General features: G+C 41.1%; 1 protein-coding gene across 16 annotated transcripts in view; it reads right to left on the reverse strand.

The window, feature by feature from the left end:
• Positions 1 to 1770: 1770 nt before the first annotated feature.
• UBR2 (ubiquitin protein ligase E3 component n-recognin 2) overlaps positions 1771 to 21297 on the reverse strand; it is a 130163-nt gene continuing 110636 nt past the window's right edge. For 15 of the 16 annotated variants that reach the window (XM_074038047.1, XM_074038048.1, XM_045390901.3 and 12 more), the window contains 11 exons: positions 20028 to 20124; positions 19717 to 19784; positions 17735 to 17870; positions 17054 to 17144; positions 15208 to 15338; positions 14046 to 14154; positions 10416 to 10472; positions 8946 to 9023; positions 6881 to 7051; positions 5595 to 5696; positions 1771 to 4235 (listed from right to left, as the gene is read on the reverse strand). In XM_074038047.1, the coding sequence (XP_073894148.1) occupies positions 4094 to 4235; positions 5595 to 5696; positions 6881 to 7051; positions 8946 to 9023; positions 10416 to 10472; positions 14046 to 14154; positions 15208 to 15338; positions 17054 to 17144; positions 17735 to 17870; positions 19717 to 19784; positions 20028 to 20124 (1182 nt within the window). In that variant the 3' untranslated portion in view covers positions 1771 to 4093. Of the gene's footprint in view, positions 4236 to 5594; positions 5697 to 6880; positions 7052 to 8945; positions 9024 to 9110; positions 9149 to 10415; positions 10473 to 14045; positions 14155 to 15207; positions 15339 to 17053; positions 17145 to 17734; positions 17871 to 19716; positions 19785 to 20027; positions 20125 to 21297 lie in introns of those variants that run through there. The other variant, XM_065544030.2, reaches the window with a different exon arrangement.

Here is a 21297-nt window from a genome sequence, read left to right on the forward strand (position 1 = left end):
TTTCATCCACTACTGGCTAAAAAGATGGCTCTCAATGACAGCGCAGGCAGGCAGGCAGCAGCACTGTGTTAGGAAGAGAAAAGTGTCTGTCGAATACTATGAAAGTCCAGGGAAGAGAGAGGTGCCTTCCCAGGTCACAATGGATAGATTGGCTGGAAGGGGAAAAACATGTCAGACCTTAACTCCTGACAGCATTTTATCCTGTCCATCACAGAGGAGTGTAAACAGCAAAGTTAGAGATTAGAGAATGCTGAGCTCTCAGGATGGCGTCAAGAGGAGGATTAAGATGTAAGTGACAACTTCTAGCTATTTACCTGAGGGAAGTGAAAATTCAGGTTTGTACAAAAACCTATCCATGAATGTTTGCAGCAATCACCAAAACAATCATCCAAACTCACCCAAATGCCCTTCATCTGGCAACTGCCCAGAAGTCTACAACGGAATGCTACTCAGCAATCCAAAGGAACAACAGGGAGGACCCAGATGCATTCTTCTTTAGTGAGAAGCCAGACTCAAAATGCTACATACGATACAATTCCATTTATATAACATTCAGGAAGAGGCAAAACAAAGGGAGAGAAAAGCACTGGTAGCTGGAAGCCAGGATGAGGCAAGAAGCTGACTACAAAGGGGACTTTTGGGGATGACAGAATTGTTCTATTTCTTGATTGTGGTTGTTAAACTGTATGCATTTGTTAAAATGTATAAAACTGTACACTAAAAAGTTAATCTGTTTGTAAAATATACCTCAATAAATGTGACTTAAAAAACAAGAGCAGGAACAGGCCAGACACAGTGGTTCACACCTATAATCCTAGCATTTTGGGAGGCTGAGGCTTGAGAATCATTTGAACCCAAGAGTTCAAGACCAGCCTGGGCAACACAGCGTGACCATATCTACAAAACAAAAAACAAACAAACAAAAAAAACAAAAACAAAAAGCAAAAAACAAACAAAAAACACAGAAATTAGCCAGGCGTGGTGGCATGTGCCTATAGTACCAGCTACTGGGGAGGCTGAGGTGGGAGGATTGCTCAAGCCCAGAAGGTTGAGGCTGCAATGAACCAAGGCTGTGCCACTGCACTCCAGCCTGGGGGCCAGAGCAAGACCCTGTCTCTCAAAAAAAAACCAAACCAAACCACCACCACCAAAACCAAGAGTAGGAAGAGAGGGAGGAACGAGTCAGAAGGGGCTTCATGAGTTCCTGGAACTAAAGACAAAGAGTAGTGAAGGCAGTAGGCTGGGAGCAGCGTTAATGACCAGGAGGCAGGGCGAGTGCAATGGAAACCTTGCTGTTTTAGTTGGATGCTCTCAAGAGGATTTCAAAAAAACAGAATTCTCATGGACAATGACTCCCCTAGGAAGACAGTGTAGCTGCCTTCCTATCTCTCTCTCAAAAGCAGGAAGTGGGGAGTATGTAAGGACAAGGACCTTGAGATCACCAGGTGAGGATGAACAGAAGTTTAAACCCAGACACAGGTCTTGGAGTGCCCTGTTTCCCAGTGATTTGAGTTCCGAAATGGTCCAGAAAGGTCACACGCTGTCATGGCTAATGAATATGAAATTAATCAGCTGAAATGATGATCACACTTTATCTGGGAAGGTCAAGATAGTTTGGCTAATGGCCATAATTGACACTAATAATATAAGCTTCTTAAATTTAAAGCTAATACAGATATCCCACTATATTTGTAGCAAGGTGACACGGGGCACACTGCTGTGGCAGGTAAGTGTGTAAAACGAAACAGAAAGATATATGCTAACGAAAAGTAATGCCAACACCTAAAGCATTTATTTGGATATCTTTAAACTTTTTACATATGATACATTCCAAATTTTACAAGTTGTCCACAGATATTAAAGTTATAGCCAATTTATTAAACAGATATGATTTTCCCTGATACGGAAAGCATGTTATATAAACATTTCTACAATAAACATAAAACATGCAGAACAAATCATAAAACTAACATGATTTGTAAGGTAGGAAAGACAACTACCTCAACACCAGAAAATAAAAAGGTGTGTATGTTGCAATTTCATGTAAAGTCATCTTCTCCCAGGCTCAGTGATATTCTCAGAGAATGGAATCCAGAGACACCCTTTGCTATCTCCAGGCTCCTAGGAAGTCGGGCCGGAAAGCTGAGTATTGTTTTGATTTGGTGAAAATGTTTATAATTCGCTTGTAGAGAGAGAAACCTGGTCTTATTATTTTAAATTTTAGCTTGGTGAACATATGAAAAAAAGCCAAAAGAAGCTTACCTTAAAAGCTAAAGAAACTGGATGTGACAGAGGCCAAAATAAACATGAATTATGCCACCTTTAGCCCAACCAACCAGATCTTATGAAGGCCAGAAAAAGGGGGAGAGAGCTGGATTCAAATGTGAATTTTCTTCCTGTTGGTTCTCCTCTCAGCTGGGTGAGTCAGTCCCAAGCAAGAATGGTGACGGGTCATCCTCCTCTCAAGAGGGGGCGGTTCTTTCACACACTACCTTGGAGAGGAATGTGGCTTCTATATCCTCACTTATTTTAGCCTCAGGTCCGGATTTCTGACCTCCTTCCTGCTATATTGTGGAACAGTGCTTAGTTGACTGGTAGCTGAGTGGAACAAAACTTGTAATCCAAAGAAAACTGATTGAAAGGGTCACTTGCATTGGTTAAAAAAATCCAAGAGCCTCTTATTATTCACTTGTTCCTTAGCCCCACCTTAGACAGGCTCAGAATTTATTCCTCTACTAAGTCTTCAGTCACTCTCTGCATGTATTCAAGCTCTCAGCAATCATACATCAAACAATAGTAGTTGTGTGGTACATCATAATTATAAGCCATTTTGTAAGTGGCTCTTGTTCTAGGAAGGCACCTCAGTAAGAACAATCTTCAAAAAGAATAAAAAGCCTGGGTGCCAGACCATCCCAGGAATGCACTAAGTGAGCCAGCAAGGAAGCAGCAGCTTGTCTGTTCCAGGAAATGCTGGCTGGGTGGGAGTGGGTTCTCACCTTCTTTAGCGTTTGACTTTAGATGATATACTCTGCCAATTTAGCCTTAGAAATAACAAGAGAATATTACTGTCTGAAACATTAGGATATTCTAAAAGAATACAGATAAGAAAATTAGAATACTCTTTTAGAATACCTACTATTTTAAACTTAAGCTTGGTGAACATCTGAAAAAAAGCCAAAAGAAGCTTACCTTAAAAGCTAAAGAAACTGGATGTGACAGAGGCCAAAATAAACATCAATTATGTCAGCCACAGCCCAAACAACCAGATCTTATGAATGAAGGCTTCTCATCTGGATATTAGGATATTCTCAAAGAATATCCTAAATTTTTAATCCATACTCTTTTAGAATATCCTAATTTTTCTTCCTAATTCTAAAAGAATATCCTAATTTTTAAGATCACCCTAAGTTTTTGGAAAGCCCTTTAAGTGAGTTTTCTCAAAGCCAAAAGTCTTGCCATAAAAAAAAAGAAAAAAAAAAAAAAACCCTCCAACAGCCCTGAAAAACCAGCCAGCACACTAGCAAGCCACCTTCTCCCCACGGGCTTCTTCCGCATGCGTGTCCCCCAGCTCTCTCCTAGTCAACGGAGAGAAGGGAACACTGCCTTCACAATCAACCACTCTGCTCCTAGGAGTAGGTCCTGTCAGCGGAGGGGACACCAACCCAGTCCCAGTGTTGGGCCACTCAGTGAAACCAGGAAGTATGACCCAACAGACCACAGAGACTTTGTTTCCTGTCTCCGTTGAATCAGCTTCAGACCCACAGTTCACTATCATCAATAACGTGAAATATCACATAATGGCTGGGACTATGCAGTCAGACCCCCACAAAGGGGCTGGGATCCAATCTAGGAAAAGAAGCTCCTTGCTCGATCTTAAAACCCAAGACGTTATATTTGAGGGGCACAGCAAACAGTGCAAGAAAATCTGCTGATGGAAGATGATTTTCATCAGTCCTCAGAACCAGAAACTATAAAACTGGGAAGGAAAGTTTAAATAAAGAATTTATTTCCAAATTCAGCAGAACTTCTTTCTTTCTTAAAAAGCCAACTGGGCTAAAAAAATCCAAGTTTCTGTTTTTTGGTGGTGCAATAATTATAAATGTTGCCAGTCAATGCCAACCAGTGTCTGATTGGCTTCCTGTGCATGTCCAATTTCCTCTGTGACACTGTGTTGGTGCCAGAGCTTCTGAATCTTCTTGAATCGCTCTTTGCATAAATGTAAAGGATTTCCCCGTCTAGAAAGAGAAGACACATGTCACTCAGAATGTGTTCTGTTTATTCCATTATAACCCAACCCTTCCTGACTTAGGCTAGGTTACAAGTTATTGGTTTTAGACTCCCTGCAACATTTCTGTGTGGCAGCTGACTGTGGCTATTAACAAAAATACTAGCTCTGTTTGCCAAGAGCAGGTAAAAGGGAATAAATGCTGAAAGAGGAGGGAAAGATACACAAACCACACTTACTCAGAATGAGGTGAGGGAATAGAGGTTGCGGGGGATCAGGAGGGTCTGGGTTGAGAGGCTAAAACTACCAATTCATTGTCCATTTTGTTGGTAACACGTAAAAAGGAAAGGGGGCAGAGGAGAGGGTGAAAGAATTATACGAGTAAAAATGTTCCTCATAGATTTTACTAAGAGCGCGAAGATAAGAAAAGAAAAGAAAAGAGAAAAGAAAAGAAACGTTCCCCAGATGCAATCTTTCAGCCACACTCTCAGTGAAGCAATCAACTGAGAGTAACTTCCAGGTCCAATTTAAACACAAGTGCAAGCTTTGGTGGGTTCCTGCCTGGGACCAGTGCCCTGAGCCAGGTACCTCTGCTCCTGTTTCTGAGCACAGCCATCCTCTCACTCACTAACCAGACTCTCCTCCTCTAACAGCCCATGCTGAGAACAGTAGGGGACACCATCACTGGGTGGCACATGGGCAGAGCCTTGCAGTCCAGCGCCTGGGGCAGCTCATCTACTTACCTTGCTTGGGTTTCTAGGCCTTCAACATCTGCTACTCAAGGCTGGACAGGCATATCTATGGAGGTTAAAACTTCTATCTCCTTTAGACAAAAGAGATGGTCTAAAAGAAGTTCTTTAGTAGTGCTTGGGGGAAGGGAATTGTTAGCTTACAATACACTAAAGCTACCAGAGTAGAAGTAACTTAGCCTCAAATATTGTTATGTTGTTCTATGTTTTAAATCTTTGTCCCCAAGATTTTAGTATAATAAGCACATTTGTTAGCAATTAAGATTTTCTCAAACACTAGGCCTCCTCTATACAAGGCCACACAAGTCAGAGTGGGCCATCCCTGGAGTGCTCTGAGCTGGGATGCCATATGGCAGTTCAAACAGTTCTTTGGAGTGATAAATGGAATAAAGCTGTACTCTGTCCTATTCTCTTCCCTTACCTATCCTGATGTTCCTCATGGCATTCTGAAGGCTGGGAAAAGACCACCACACCAGGCTGCCAGGGCACCCTTGCTGGAAGACTCCACTGATAACACAGCCACCTCTTCCAGAACCACCTCAGCCCTCCACCCTCAGGACGTCAACACATCCTGAAGGGTGCTGCGGGCCCTGAGTCAGCTGACTAGGATGGGTTCTTACCTGAGTCCCTGGTCAGTCTCCCCATAGTCATCAAGGTAAGGAGGAGAATAAAAACAGCCTTTGGTTTTCCCGGCTAAAAATAGCACCTGACATTCCCGTACTCTGTAGAGAGATCATCCAAACGTTATACATTTATACATTAGTAACCAACGTTTGTATTCAGTTCCAAATAGAATGAAGTCTTACAGTACTGCTATTTAAACCACTATTATGAGGAAGTTATCCATTAAAAAATGTGCACAAACTAGGAAATAGGTTGAATCGAGACAAATTTGTGGCCCCTGATTCCTTTGAGAGATTTGCATTTTTCTGGCATTAACAGTTCAGTGCAATTAAACATATTTATTGAGGACCCAATATGTATACGAAATTGTCAAGGTCCTGGGGGGATGACTAAGCTGCGGATACAACCTAAGCTCCAGAGGAGCCCACACTCATGTCACACCTCTGCTTCAAACCCTGGAATGGCTTCCACCTCGCCCAGAGATGTCACCAGCACACAGCAGGCCCTGGATTCTCTCACCTGTGCACAGCACTCCAGTGACACGAGCCTCCTTGCCTTGAGCAGGCAGGCATATTTCTACCCCAGGAACTGTGCAGAATGTTCTGAGTAGAATGTTCTCCCGCTTCTTTAGGGCTTTACTCAGAAGTCATGTTCTTAGGAAGCCTTCCCTGATCTACTAAAATTAAATCTCAAATTTAGCTCCACAGCTGCCATTTCATATTCCCCTCCCTGCTTTATTTTTTCTCCTTAGCATGTGTCACTATCTAAATTCTTGTCAGTCTTGCTTGTCCTCTCTCTCATTAGAAAACGAGCTCCATCCATGAGGGCAGAGATCTTTGCACTGCGGACTATTGCATTCTCAATGCCTAGTACATAGTAGTCACTAATCACAAGCTGGCATGTAGAGTTGTGATAATATGTACGAATGGAGGTAAAATCCAAAAGCCATGAGGACATGAGGACACAACAGAAAGTAATTCTGACTGGATTTGTACACAAAATCAGAGGTTTCATGTTAGCGGGAGACGTGAAGAAAGTAGTACAGAACTGTCGCCTATGGTTGGGGGAAGAGGAGTGGGAATGGTGACAATAAAAGAACCAACACAGAGTTGGCACGGGCCAAATGTGAGATGTGAGGAGACGAGGAGCTCCATGTTTCTGGAATGAATCAAACACAGAACAGTGCTCTCAAAATTCCTGGCAATGCAATAGCTTCCTGTGACACCCTAACAGTCAGATACTGAGGCAGATCCAAAGCCAAAAAGCCCCTGCAGGTCCTTACCTCAGGAAGATGCCCACTCCAGAGCCACAGGAGTAGGTGTGAGCTGTGCAGGCTCCTACATCCTCCCCTTCCAGCTCAGTCTGGCAGCAGTAACTCTGGGAGCACAGCAGAGATCCACACACAAGGCACAGAGTTGGGGCTCTGCTCTTATCACCACCTGATTTGGGGCACCTCCAAGGGATAAAAAACCCACAAGTCATTGATCTAAAGAGTGGCTAAAAAGCTAGTGAAGAAAACACCAGCCCAGAAAAGAATTCTGCAATATCAAGTAAAGCCAAAGCAGCGTATATCCTACAGTCTATGCAAATTTATTCCTAGAATCAGGAATAGGAAACACCTTGCACATATATACAGAGACCATGTACTGGAAACACTCAAAAGAATCAATAACTGGAGAAAAAAATAAATAAAATCATCAATAGAAGAAAAAGATAAATGGTGCCACTGCCATATAATAAAATACTGTAGAGCAGTGAAAAATCAATAAAGTTATACATGTCAATGCAGATAAATCTTAGAAACAGTGCTGAATGAATGCAAAATCAGCTGGGTGCAGTGGCTCACGCCTGTAACCCCAGCACTTTGGGAGGCAAAGGTGGGTGGATCAACTGAGGTCACGAGTTTGAGACCAGCCTGACCAAGATGGTGAAACTCCGTCTCTACTAAAAATACAAAAATTAGCCAGGCATGGTGGCGCGCACCTGTAGTCCTAACTACTTGGGAGGCTGAGACAGGAGAATCACTTGAACCTGGGAGGTGAAGGTTACTGTGAGCCAAGATCACACCACTGTACTCCAGCCTGGGCAACAGAGTGACACTCTGTCTCAAAAAAAAAAAAAGAGTAAAAAATAAAAACATGCAAAATAACAATATATGCTGTTTAGGAACATAAACCTATTATGGTTAATGTATAGGAATAGAATGCTTAATATTCCATTTAGAATAGTAGGTATCTTCAGAGGGAGGAGGAAGAGGCAACAGAGAAGAGACAGCTGGGGAGCTTCAACTGTCTAGGTAATGTTTAAGCTCTTACATTATTATATTCTTCTTTTTGAGACAAGGTCTCGCTGTCACCCAGGCTAGAGTGCAGTGGCACGATCATGACTAACCGCAGCCTCCAACTCCTGGGCTCAAGTGATACTCCCACCTCAGCCTCCCCTATTATTCTTTATGCTGCTTGTATGTTAAATATTTGATACTATATTAAAAATTACTGCTGGGCATAGTGGCTCACGCCTGTAATTCCAGCACTTTGGGAGGCCGAGGTGATACTAAAAATACAAAAAAAATTAGCTGGGCCTTGTGGAACGTGCCTGTAATCCCAGTTACTCAGGAGGCTGAGGTACGAGAATCACTAGAATCTGGGAGGCGGAGGTTGCAGTGAGCCAAGGTGGCACCACTGCACTCCATCCTGGGTGACAGAGCGAGGCTTGGTCTCAAAAAAAAAAAAAAAAAAAAAAAAAAAAATTACTAAGGGCTGTTATTACTTTAGGTGCAATTATTAAACATTCATGAATCGAACTTGCTCCTCCTACTCCCATTCCATGTCTTATTCTGAAACACAGTGAAATGATGCTTTTATAAGTTACGTAGTATAGAGTACTACAGATGTTATTCTTTTTTTTGAGACAGAGTTTTGCTTTTGTCACCCAGGCTGGAGTGCAATTGCTCGATCTTGGCTCACTACAACCTCCGCCTCCCGGGTTCAAGTGATTCTCCCGCCTCAGCCTCCCGAGTAGCTGCGATTACAGGTGCCTGCCACCACGCCCAGATAATTCTGTATTTTTAGTAGAGACAGGGTTTCACCAAGTTGGCCAGGCTGGATCTTCTGACCTCAGGTGATCCACCCACCTCGGCCTCCCAAAGTGCTCAGATTACAGGTGTGAGCCACTGAGCCTGGTCAAGTTTCTTCTTTTTTCCCTTTTTTCTCTCCCTCCTCTCATAAAGTACTAAAATATGATTTCTCTACCCAAACAAAACAAAGAACAACAACAAAATCCTTCAAATTCTTTGTAGAGAGGTGTTTCCAGTGGCAGGGATGTTCAATGCTAACAGCAAAACTTACGAGAAATTGGATGCTTGATTAATGAGGCTGCTGTAATCCTCTGGAAGGTTTATTAATTTGTTAGATTCTCTTGGATATCTGGAAAAAAAGGGAAAAATTAAAAAAAAGCTCCATTAATTTAGGTCATATTATACTACGAGGCACTTCCATGTGCACATACCTGCCTAGCCCGGGTAACACGGTGTGGCCTTTCACTACTTTACCTATTGCCAAGACAAGAAATGGAGTTAAACGGAAGGGGGGATTATTTTAGACAGTAGTTCTTAATCGTATCAAAATCACTTGGGGGAATTTTGAGGCGATAGACATGCTAGGGCTTTAACTTTAGAGAAATTAGATTCAGTAGGTAGTGGCCTGAGTATTTTTTCAAGTTCCCAAGGTTATTCTGATGTATACTTCTGGTTGAGGATTACTGTTCCATTTATTAAGAGTTTTCTGACATCAGGGTGCAATCACATGAAATTGGATATTCAACCATTTTTGACTTATAAACGGACATTTCATGTGGTCCAACCTAATAAAATTGGAGTGTTATTTCCGGATGTGTAAAAGCAAACAAACAGGACAGATAATCTCTAGTCTTCTGACTTTTATGGACAGTGTATTTACCAGAACTAAGAGATATAGGTTGAGTATCCCTTATCTGAGATGCTTGGGACCAGAAGTGCTTTGGGTTTTGAATTTCTTTAGAGTTTGGAATATTTGTATTACTTCTGTTTGGATTCTGTAGTAAAGCATGCTCTACCAGATCATAACAAATGCATCTCAACTGTTAATCCAAGTTGACTATCTCTAATGTTAAAACCTGAAATCTGAAATGCTCCGTAATTTGAAACTTTGTGAGTGCCAACATGATGCTTAAAAGGAATGCTCATAGGGACATTCCAAAGTTCAGATTTCTGGATTAGAGATGTGCAACCTGTACAATAACAGTTGAGACACATCTTGTTAGGATCTGGTAGAGCACACTTTACTACAGAATCAGAATAGAATTAATGTAAAAAGAAATGAAGGAAAAATAATGATAAGAAATGACTGGCCATGATTTGACTGATAGTTATTGAAGGTGAATGACAAGTATGTGGAGCCTCATTATTTTGCTCTTCACACTTCTGAAGAGTTTTCCCATAATGAAATACAGAAAAAAATAGAGCTAAGAAAAACCTAGGAGATGTGTTATATTTTTTAAAGCAAATATATATATATAATATACATAACTTTGTTATTTGCTAAAATATAATAACTTTGTTATTTGCTTTCTCTGCCAAGAATGTAGTATATTTATGTTCATAATTCTGACTTTGATAGACTCTTCTCATTAGATTAAGAAGAAAATATGAAGGCAACATATCTCAACCTTTTGGAACCACTGAAGGCGTGAGAAGTCAGTTTCTGAAGGAATACAGCACTTATATCCTGATTCCACCCTTTCTCCCACCCCAATCAAGTTTTTGAGGATCTTTAACTTACCTTATAGCATCTCTTTCACCTTCTAGATATCTTTTAACTTCACTGTTATGGCACCAACTTTAATATAAACAGAGGGGGAAAAACCACAAAACACGTTTACTTTTAAAGGGTTAAAACCAGAATTTTTTCCCCTCCATAGCCAATAAGAGGAAAATAATATTTTTGACCTAACATACTTACTTCATCAAAAGAAATCTGAAGAAATACTATTTTGCCTATAACTTTTAAAATCAGGAAAATATTCTCTAAAAGCAAGAATGCTTAAATATATTAAGATTTGTGGCTATAAACATCATTATCTTACTAATTTGGATACTCTAGAAAAACTAGTCTATATTAATCTATATTAATGCCAAGCTAACATTATCTAGAGCTAGAACACTCATATTAAAAATAAAACTTTTTTTTTTTTGCCAGGCGCGGTGGCTCACATCTGTAATCCTACCACTTTGGGAGGCCGAGATGGGCGGATCACGAGGTCAGGATATCGAGACCATCCTGGCTAACACAGTGAAACCCCGTCTCTACTAAAAATACAAAAAATTAGCCGGGTGTGGTGGCGGGCGCCTGTAGTCCCAGCTACTCGGGCGCCTGTAGTCCCAGCTACTCGGAAGGCTGAGGCAGGAGAATGGCGTGAACCTGGGAGGCGGAGCTTGCAGTGAGCCGAGATTGCACCACTGCACTCCAGCCTGGGCAACAGAACGAGACTCCGTCTCAAAAAAATAAAAAAATAAATAAAAAAAAAAAACAAAAATAAAAAAAACTTTTTTTGGCCAGGTGCTCATGCCTGTAATCCCTGCACTTTGGGAGGCTGAGGCGGGAAGAGTACTTGAGCCCAGGAGTTCGAGACCAGCCTAGGCAATATGGCAAAAGCCCTTCTCTACTAAAAATACAAAAATTAGCTGGGTGTGGTGGCACGTGCCTATAGTCCCAGCTACTTGGGAAGCTGAGGCGGGAGGATTGCTTGAGCCCAGGAGGATAAGCTGTGACTGTGCCAGTGCACTCAAGCCTGGATGACAGAGTGAAACTTTTTTTTTTTTTTTGAGATGGAGTCTCGCTCTGTCACCCAGGCTGGAGTACAGTGGCCGGATCTCAGCTCACTGCAAGCTCCGCCTCCCGGGTTTACGCCATTCTCCTGCCTCAGCTTCCCAAGTAGCTGGGACTACAGGGGCCCGCCACCTCGCCTGGCTAGTTTTTTGTATTTTTCAGTAGAGACGGGGTTTCACCGTGTTAGCCAGGATGGTCTTGATCTCCTGACCTCGTGATCCGCCCGTCTCGGCCTCCCAAAGTGCTGGGATTACAGGCTTGAGCCACCGCACCCAGCCGACAGAGTGAAACTTTAAAAAATAAAATTGTTTTTTCTTTTTCAATGTGGTAAAATATATACAACATAAAAATGACCACGTTAACCACTTCAAAGTCTAATGTTCTGTAGCATTAAGTACATTCATATTGTTGTGCAACCAGCACCACCATCCATCTCCAGAACGTTTTCATCTTTCCCAACTGAAACTCTGTAATCATTAAATGCAAAATTCCTTCTCCCAGCCCCTGGCAACCACCATTCTACTTTCTGTTTCTATGAATTTGACTACTCTAGGTACCTCAGTGAAGTGGAATCATACAGTATTTATCCTTTTGTAACTGGCTTATTTCACTTAGCACACGTCCTCAAGGTTCATCCATGTTGTAGCATGTGTGAGAATTTCCTTTACTTTTCTTTATGAGACACAGTCTTGCTCTGTCGCTCAGGCTGGAGTGCAGTGGCGTAATCTTAGTCTCACTGGAACCTGCACCTCCCAGGTTCCAGGGATTCTCCTGCCTCAGCCTCCCGAGTAGCTGGGACTATGGGTGTGCGCCACCACACCTGGCCTACTTTTAAGACTGAATAATAGTCCAGTGTGTGTGTGCGCACACATTTTGTGCATCCATTCACCTGCTGGACTTCTGGGTTGCTTCCATCTTTTGGCTATCGTGAATAACGCTGCTATAAATGTGGGTGTATAATATTGATCTGAGTTCCTGCTTTCCGTTATTTTGTAATCTGTACCTAGAAGTGGAATTGCCGGATCACAAGGTAACTTTATGTTTATCTTTTTGAGGAACTGTCATGCTGTTTTCTGTAGTGGCGCTAGCATTTTCTATATCCCATGCACGAGGATACCAGTATACCAGTTTTTCCACATCCTTGTAAACATTTGTAATTTTCTTCTTTTAAAAAAAATAATGGCCTACCTAATGGGTGTGAAGTGGTATCTTAGTGTGATTTCCCCAGTGACTACTGATGTTGAGCATCTTTTCTTTTGCTTTTTTGGTTATTTGTCTTCTTTGGAGAAACGCCTATTCAAGTCCTTTGCCTATTTTTAAATTGGGTTTTGTTGTTGTTAAGTTGTAGGAATTCTGGATATATATAGTCTGGAATTTTTCTTTTGATACAGGGTCTTGATGTGTCATCCAGGCTGTAGTGCAGTGGCATGCAGCTCACTGCAGCCTCGACCTCCAGGGCTCAAATGATCCTCCCCCTTCAGCCTCCTGATAGGTGCATGTCACCATGCCTGATTGATTTTTAAATTTTTTGTAGAGATGGGGTTTTGCCATGTTCCCCAGGCTGGTCTTGAACTCCTGGGCTCAAGTGATCCTCCCACTTCTGCCTCCCAAAGTGCTGGGATTACACGGGTGAGCCACTGTGCCTGGCCTATTCTGGATGTTAATCCCTCATCAGATATGTGGTTTGCAAATATTTTCCCCCATTTTGTGGACAGAACAGCAATGTATTTAATTCAGTTACTAACTTGACATGATTGTCAAGCCAATTTCTCTAGACTTCACTTTTCTCAAATATAAAGTTCAGAGTATTGGACTAGATAGCCTTAAGAGTTCTTTTGGCTTTAAAAATCTATGAAAAGCTGAGTGTGATGGCATGTGCCTGTAGTCCCAGCTACTCAGGAGGCTGCGGTGGGAGGAATGTCTCAGCCCAGGAGTTCAAGAGCAGTCTGGAAAAAATGGCAAAACCCCATCTCTTAAAAACAAACACAAAAACAAAAAAACCTATGGAAGAGAGTCCTTAACAAGTAAGTTCATGTAAGGAAATCAACATTTCTACCACTATTCCCCTTCCATGCAAATTTGTTTATGCTATTCACTAGCTTGGCAAAAAGTTGACCGAAAAGCCAGATCCTTACCTAAAAGGCCTACTCATAGGCCAGGTGCGGTGGCTCACACCTGTAATCCCAGCATTTTGCAAGGCTGAGGTGGGTGAATCATTTGAGGTCAGGAGTTCGAGACTAGCCTGACTAGCACGGTGGTCAAAAAAACTAGCCGGGCGTGGTGGTGTATGCCTGTAATTCCAGCTACTTGGGAGGCTGAGGCAGGAGAATTCCCCTGAACCTGGGGAGTGGAGGTTGCAGTGAGCCAAGATCACGCCACTGCACTCCAGCCTGGGCGAAAAAGCAAGACTCTGTCTCAAATTTAAAAAAAAAAAAAAAAAAAAAAAGGCCTACTCATTAGTTTGAATTATTTGTGTTGAATTCTACCAGGGTCATTATTTAAGAATTTTGCTATATATGTGATACCTAAAGTTTGGTTCCATAGAACTATTTAATACAACGAAGAAAAATATATAATCATTACCTTTCAATCAGTGAATTCATTATCTCACTATTTTCTTGAAAAAGGCAAATGAGGTTGTTTGGTAGGGAAAGATAGTTACATAAATGTTCAAAATGGCTTGTTCCAGGAACTGCAAACGAAGAACAAGAAAAGAGTGCATATAACAACTAAGGGCATATTCCGCATGAGAGTTAAGCAATAGCAGGGCTTAAAAAAAGGATGAAAGAGTTCCAATTTGCCAGGTATGTAACTTGTAGGAAGTTAACAGAATGGCACGTGGAAGGAATCCATGGAAAATGACGCAATGCATTGAGAGCAGTCAGGCGACTCCTACATCAAACTGGTCCCAATGTCCTGGTGTCTCAGCTTTATCATTTGCAAAATGGTGTGCCTGCACAATCTACTGCACAGGGTTATTGTGAACATTAAATGATAAAAATAATGTATGGGTGCTCTGGAAATGGATCAACCAATACAGAAATACAAGCTGGTTTTACCATGAGACATGGATTTAAATACCAACTCTATCATCACTGCAAATAATCTGGAAGATTAAATTCTTTTATATGGTTCCTAAACAACTAGCTGAATGGAAAAATGCCAGTTGACAACTTTCAGAGAGTAGCACTGCATGCAGGTATTCTATGGCCAGTGCCAGGCACTGTGATGATACACAGATACAGTCAAGTCCACCTTCATACTACTTTTATGGAATGAATCAAAACAGAACATGGAAAACAACTATGAAAGAGCAAATGAATTCCCACATTAAAATCAGATTTATGTGCAATTATGGGTATTCTAAATTTTAACGCCATGCATGTTTCAAGTTAAAAAGTCACATGAAATTGTCAGTTTTCACCTTTTCAAATCTGAGGAACCTTGTTTATAAATAATACATAACTGAACATTTTAACATCTGAAAGCAAAACTACGATCTTTACGGGAGAAGTGCTTTGCAGGTGTAAAAACATTTACATAGGAGTTTAACAGTCACTGAGATCCAAATAAATGGAGACATATGCATAAACATACATGTTATGCTATAAATGTGTACATCACCATAGTCAATTAGCTATGCTTTGAACTTTTAGTCAATTTTCATTTTTGCAAGTGATCTTTATATGTGCCGGAGTAAAGGATTACAAACTCTCCCTACGTTTTGAAAGAAAGTGTAAATTACCTTGAATGTCGGGTGGGGAAGGAACTCCATTTAAGTAATGAAAAAATAAAGCAGAACACTTCAGGAAAGGCGTGACTCCAGCTCTGACGCTCCTCCACAGATGCCAGCCGGATGGCATTTCTTTCAAGGCACTAAAAAAGAAAAAAAAGATGATTGGGAAATCTACTAAGAAAAAGTCACTGTACTTATAGCACAGTGTGAAAACAAACTTGACTGTCATTTGGAACTGATGGCATGTATGCTTAAAAGGAGTGAGTTAACAGGCAAGTGGGTGTGTGTTATTATAGGACGCTAGGTGTAAGTGGTGACATAGTCTCCAATGCTGTTATTAAAATTTATAAAAATAATATAGTGACATAAAGAGAAAATGTGGAAAATGAAAAGTCCAGGCTGGACTCAAACTATTGGGCTCCAGCAATCCTCCCACCTCAGCCTCCCGAGCAGCTGGGACTACAGGCACATGCCACTGCACCCAGCTCCTAGGAGTCATATTTTAAATAGATTTATAATATTTTGGAACACATCCACCACTATATCCAACTATTCCCCCTGCAAACACTTAGATTGCTTTCAATTCTTTGCTAATGTAAATAATATCACATATACATCTTTTTCTTTTTGAGACAGGGTCTCACTCTGTTGTCCAGTCTGGAGTGCAGTGGTGTGATAGTTCACTGCAGCCTTCACCTCCCCGGCTGATATGACTACTTCAACCTCCTGAGAAGATGGGACCACAGGCACATGCCACCATGCCTGGCTAATTTTTGTACTTTTTTGGTAGAGACAGGGTTTTACCATGTTGGCCAGGCTGGTCTCGAACGCCTGGGTTCAAGTAATCTGCCAGCCTCATTCTCCCAAAGTGCTGGGGTTACACGGGTGAGCCACCGTGCCTGACTGGAGTTTCCATCTTTATATGCCTGTATGTTTTTTTCTGTATGTTGAATTATTTTGTTAATGTAGGTTCTCAGAAATGGGATAATTTATTCAAAAGCAGACATTTTTATAGGTTCTTGACTTTACAGATTCTTGACATATATACTGTTGAAGGCTAAGCAAACTACTGAATTGCTGTTTGTAGCAAATCATGACTCTTAACCATACATGAAATTCTAATAATTTCATTTTATTCCTGCCACTACTGAATATTACCTTAAAAATAAATTATGCCGGCCGGGCGCGGTGGCTCAAGCCTGTAATCCCAGCACTTTGGGAGGCCGAGACGGGTGGATCACGAAGTCAGGAGATCGAGACCATCCTGGCTAACACGGTGAAACCCCGTCTCTACTAAGAAATACAAAAAATTAGCCAGGCGAGGTGGCAGGCGCCTGTAGTCCCAGCTACTCGGGAGGCTGAGGCCGGAGAATGGCGTGAACCCAGGAGGCGGAGCTTGCAGTGAGCTGAGATCCGGCCACTGCACTCCAGCCTGGGCTACAGAGCGAGACTCCGTCTCACAAAAAAAAAAAAAAAAAAAAAAAAAAATTATGCCAATTTAACTTGCAGTTTTAAATTCCCATTCTGAATGAGACAACATAAGTTTTAGAATATCAACTTTCCAAAGTACATTTGATCTGTCCTCTAGCCTGTGCCAGATCCTCTGAGCAAATGAAGGGTTCCACAGCCAAATAAATGTGGGAAGCTCTTCATATTATCACCTTTCTGCCAGATTTCCAATTATGTTAGTATATGAATAGCTCAGAAAAGCCCTGCAGATCACTCCACATCTTCTTTTAAAAACATGTCAACAGACAACAATTTCCCCTAATTAACAAACGAATTCCTTTCTCATGCTATCATCATCTAGCAATATTTAGGGAAATGCGTTATCATGCAGAGATAACTAGCTCACCTTCCCGTATACTGGTGAAGTGTTTTATACAAAGCAAGAACTGCTGATTCTTCTTCACAAGTGGGATTTTCTTGATCCATGCCATTCTCTTCTGAAAGATAAGGAAATACTAGTACTCTGTATTTTTCAATTAAGTGTTACCAAAAGGACTGAAGACATTAAACATGCAAATATATTCATAAACTCACATATAACATGAAATATTCTTAGAAAACATGCAAAATTTTAATCCCTCAAGTGGGAGCACAGTATTGATCTCCATCAAACCAAACAGCCAGCTGGCACGTTTTAAGTAACATCAAATAAATATAGTCTTAAAAGTGTATGAAAAACAAGAATTTTGAATGCAAAACATAATTTAATGATGAATTCATGTGGGCAGTAGCAAACATGTAAGTTAAAACAAAATTGGCATTCTAAAACATAAGATTCTAAAAGATTTAATTACTATCCTACACAAATATTACTCAATGTATGAAATTAAAACTAGAAAGATTCATATTACTAGGAAATTTAAAGAGAAAGAAATGTTTCAAAACTTTTCATATGAGGATACACAGAAAAAAATAGCCTAATTCAGGTATTATTCTCATCCAAATACCTTTTCCTCTAATGCTTTTTTTTTAAACTCAGAAAACTCAAGTATTTCCTTCAAGAAGCTGACAAAAAGGCAAGAGTTACCTGTACATGAGGTAAGTAAGATCTGTATGATGTGTGCCATAGTAACCAGATGGAAAATGTGAAGGTCTCCAGTGCCAAGGCTGATCCCTGAAAAATCCTGACACTGCAACGCAGGGAACGCAAGCACCAAGCCCACCTAGGCACCAAACACAGGACATCAGACAGATCGCCTTTCCTTTCACAGCTAAGCACATTTCCATCTTCTTACTTTTACTTTTATTTTGATTTATTATTATTATTATTTTTTGAGACAGAGTCTCACTCTGTTGCCCAGACTGGAGTGCAGTGGCGCAACCTTGGTTCACTGCAATTTCCACCTCCTGGGTTCAAGCGATTCTCCTGCCTCAATCTCCTCAGTAGCTGGGATTACAGGTGTGCAACATCATGCCTGACTTTTTGTATTTTTAGTAGAGACGAGGTTTTGCCACGTTGGCCAGGCTGGTCTCAAACTCCTGACCTCAGGTGATCTGCCTGCCTAGGCCTCCCGAAGTGCTGGGACTACAGGCGTGAGCCACCGCACCCGGTCACATTTCCATTTTCTTACTGTGATCCCTCCTGAGTTCAGCTCCTCCCTTTAAGAAATCTTTGTTCCTAAAGAAAGGGTATGCATGTTAGAAAATCCAATACGACTGGCTACATGAAATGCCGTAAGAGTTACAGGACTCGATGGGCACTATGATTTCATTAATCCAGTGGGTCTCCTATACATAGCTTATTGTTAACAAAAACAATATCTGAACTCTTTCCAGGGAGTAGGCAGTTGAAAAAATATGGGTTTTGGATCCATAAATATCTAGATATGAATCCTACCTCCTCCTCTTATGAGCTTTTTTAAACAAATTAACATCTCTGATCAGGCCTCAGTTTCCCTATTGGTAAACTAGAGACAGTATGTTACATGTACGTGGTAGAGATGTGTGAATGTATGTAAATGCTGGCAAGTACACAAATGCTAGCTCTGTCGGCCTACTGCTGTCTGCATGGCATTCTAAGTGGTGGTGGTTTTAGTTGCAGCAATGAGAACAGTAATAGCCAGAATTTATTAGGAATATATTGCTCTAAGTGCTTTACATGGATTGAGTTCTGACACAGTCATATAAAGTAGGTACTAATCAACTTAAAGGTGCAGAATCTGAGGTCTAGAGAATAAGGGGACAGCACTTGGGGCTGCTGGATGTGGTAGTACACTCTGTATCCTGTGCAAGGGAACCTAGTTGAGGTAGGGCTGAAATTTGACTAACCACTATTTGGATAGCTGTGTGTCTTAGCACCAGGATGTACCAGCTCAGAGGACATACCTTTCCCTGAATTATAAGGGGCTCTCTGCTGCTAAGTAGTGTGACCACACTGCCAGAATTTTGAAAATGTACAAAAGCACCGTATCGGCCAGCAGCAGTGCTTCTGTTGCTGGTTTTTTTTTTGATGGGGTCTTGCTCTGTCATCCAGGATAGAGTGCAGTGGTGCAATCTTGGCTCACTGCAATGTCCACCTCCTGGGTTCAAGTGATTCTCCTGTCTCACCCTCCTGAGTAGCTGGGATTACAGGCGTGTGACACCGTGCCCAGCTAATTTTTTGTACTTTCTGTAGAGATAGGATTTCACCATGTCGGCAAGGTTGCTCTCAAACTCCTGACCTCAAGTGATCTGGGGTGAGCCTTGCAAAGTGCTGGGATTACAGGCATGAGCCACCACCACCTGACCAGTTGCTGGTGTTTTTATCTCTTTACAGATTAAAAGCACAGAGAGGTTAAAATACTGACCTCAGCCACAAAGCAAAATAAGAGTCAGAGGATGTCTCGACAACAAGGTCAAGTCTCTCAACTAGGTTCCTAAATATTTTCTTTTTGAGGTTTGTCATAAAAGAATTATACTCAGAAAGGGTAAGGAAATCATATAACTCCTTCCTGTCTGCCACTACACTGCTCACCAAACAAGGTAAAGTTACATAGTATGACATAGAAGTCCAAACTACAAAATACCCACCAATAAATGAAACATGTCAATATCTAATATGCATGGAAGTTCTTCATGGCTGTCATTAGGCACCAATGCTAGAGATTTAAAGAAAAATACATTAGGATATTTCATATGCCAAAATATGTTAAAATGTTTATAATCTGCTTTAAATTTATCTTCTTGTGAGATACATGAGAATTTATAAGCTACAGCTTATATATAAGACAACCAGTACTACTAAATATTTAATTCATTATTGAAAGAAGCTGTACCATTAAAAACAAAATTTCAGAGGATGAGAAATTACCATAACATGTTATAAATGTATTAATACTCACATGCAAAAAGTTTACAAAAATGTCCTTGCACCACTGAAAGTGATGCCACTGTCCAGTGTGCTGCGGCAAATCTCGTCAATGACCTAAGACAGTCATCCTAAAATAAAGAAACCAGTACAATTAACCAAAAAACCAACAGGCAAAGCAGTTATCTTTCAGGAATGCTAGTTCAGAGCACAGCTGGATGCACAATGAAACTGCTCTAGATGGTATGGAACTAAATCTACGACATCTCCATGACATGCCTCTAACACAGGATAAATGGAGTAGGAAATGTCTAAGTGTAATGCTGAATAAACGAAATCTATCCCTTTGCCACCATGTTGCTGGTTTTCTCTGGAAAAGAAAAGAATATAGAATATATGCATCAGACCGAAAGCAAGGGACACTCCCAAGATGCGGATGCAGGCCGGGAGCAGTGGCTCACGCCTGTAATCCCAACACTTTGGGAGGCCGAGATGGGCAGATCACCTGAGGTCAGGAGTTCGAGACCAGCCTGTCCAACATGGAGAAACCCTGTCTCTACTAAAAATAAATTAGTCAGGCATGGTGGCGGGCGCCTGTAGTCTCAGTTATTCAAGAGGTTGAGGTAGGAGAATCGCTTGAACCCTGGAGGGAGAGGTTGCAGTGAGCTGAGATCACACCACTGCACTCCAGCCTGGAAAACAGAGCAAGATTCCATCTCAAAAAACAAATAAACAAGCCAAGATGCGGATGCAGTATTTCTATGTTTATTCTAGAGAGATACTCTAAAACATGTATTTCTTATGTTTATCCTAAAGAGATACTCTAAAATGTGGATACTCTTTCTTAAAACGTAGAGTACCCTAAAGAGATACTCCAAATATTGGGGAAACTGTCCAAGAAGATGGTGGCACAAATGAGGGTGCCCGCAGCTATTAGAAACTGTTATGAGGACTAAATAAGCAGTAATAAGAAAACTCTTGATTTAAAGAATACCACAGCAACAAAGCTACATATGAGTACCAATTGAAATCAAGAATAAACATGCTAATGAAAAAAGATGGAATGTGATAAGTAGATGACTTTATTCTTCCTGCTTGTTTTTTCATTTTCCAAATTTTCTGTAATGTTTGGTTCAATAAATATTGAGGTCCTACTATATACATTAGGTCCTGGTTCTGAAGATCTTCAAATAAAACCCATTCTCCCTCTCCTGCTCTCAAAGAGCTTAAAGCCCTGGGGGTAGGAAAGGAAGAAAGTCGGGAAGGAGACAGGCATCACAGTTGAGAGATCTCTAACTCACAGT

This window comes from Macaca fascicularis, chromosome 4 (assembly GCF_037993035.2).
Source record: "Macaca fascicularis isolate 582-1 chromosome 4, T2T-MFA8v1.1".
NCBI lineage: Eukaryota > Metazoa > Chordata > Mammalia > Primates > Cercopithecidae > Macaca > Macaca fascicularis.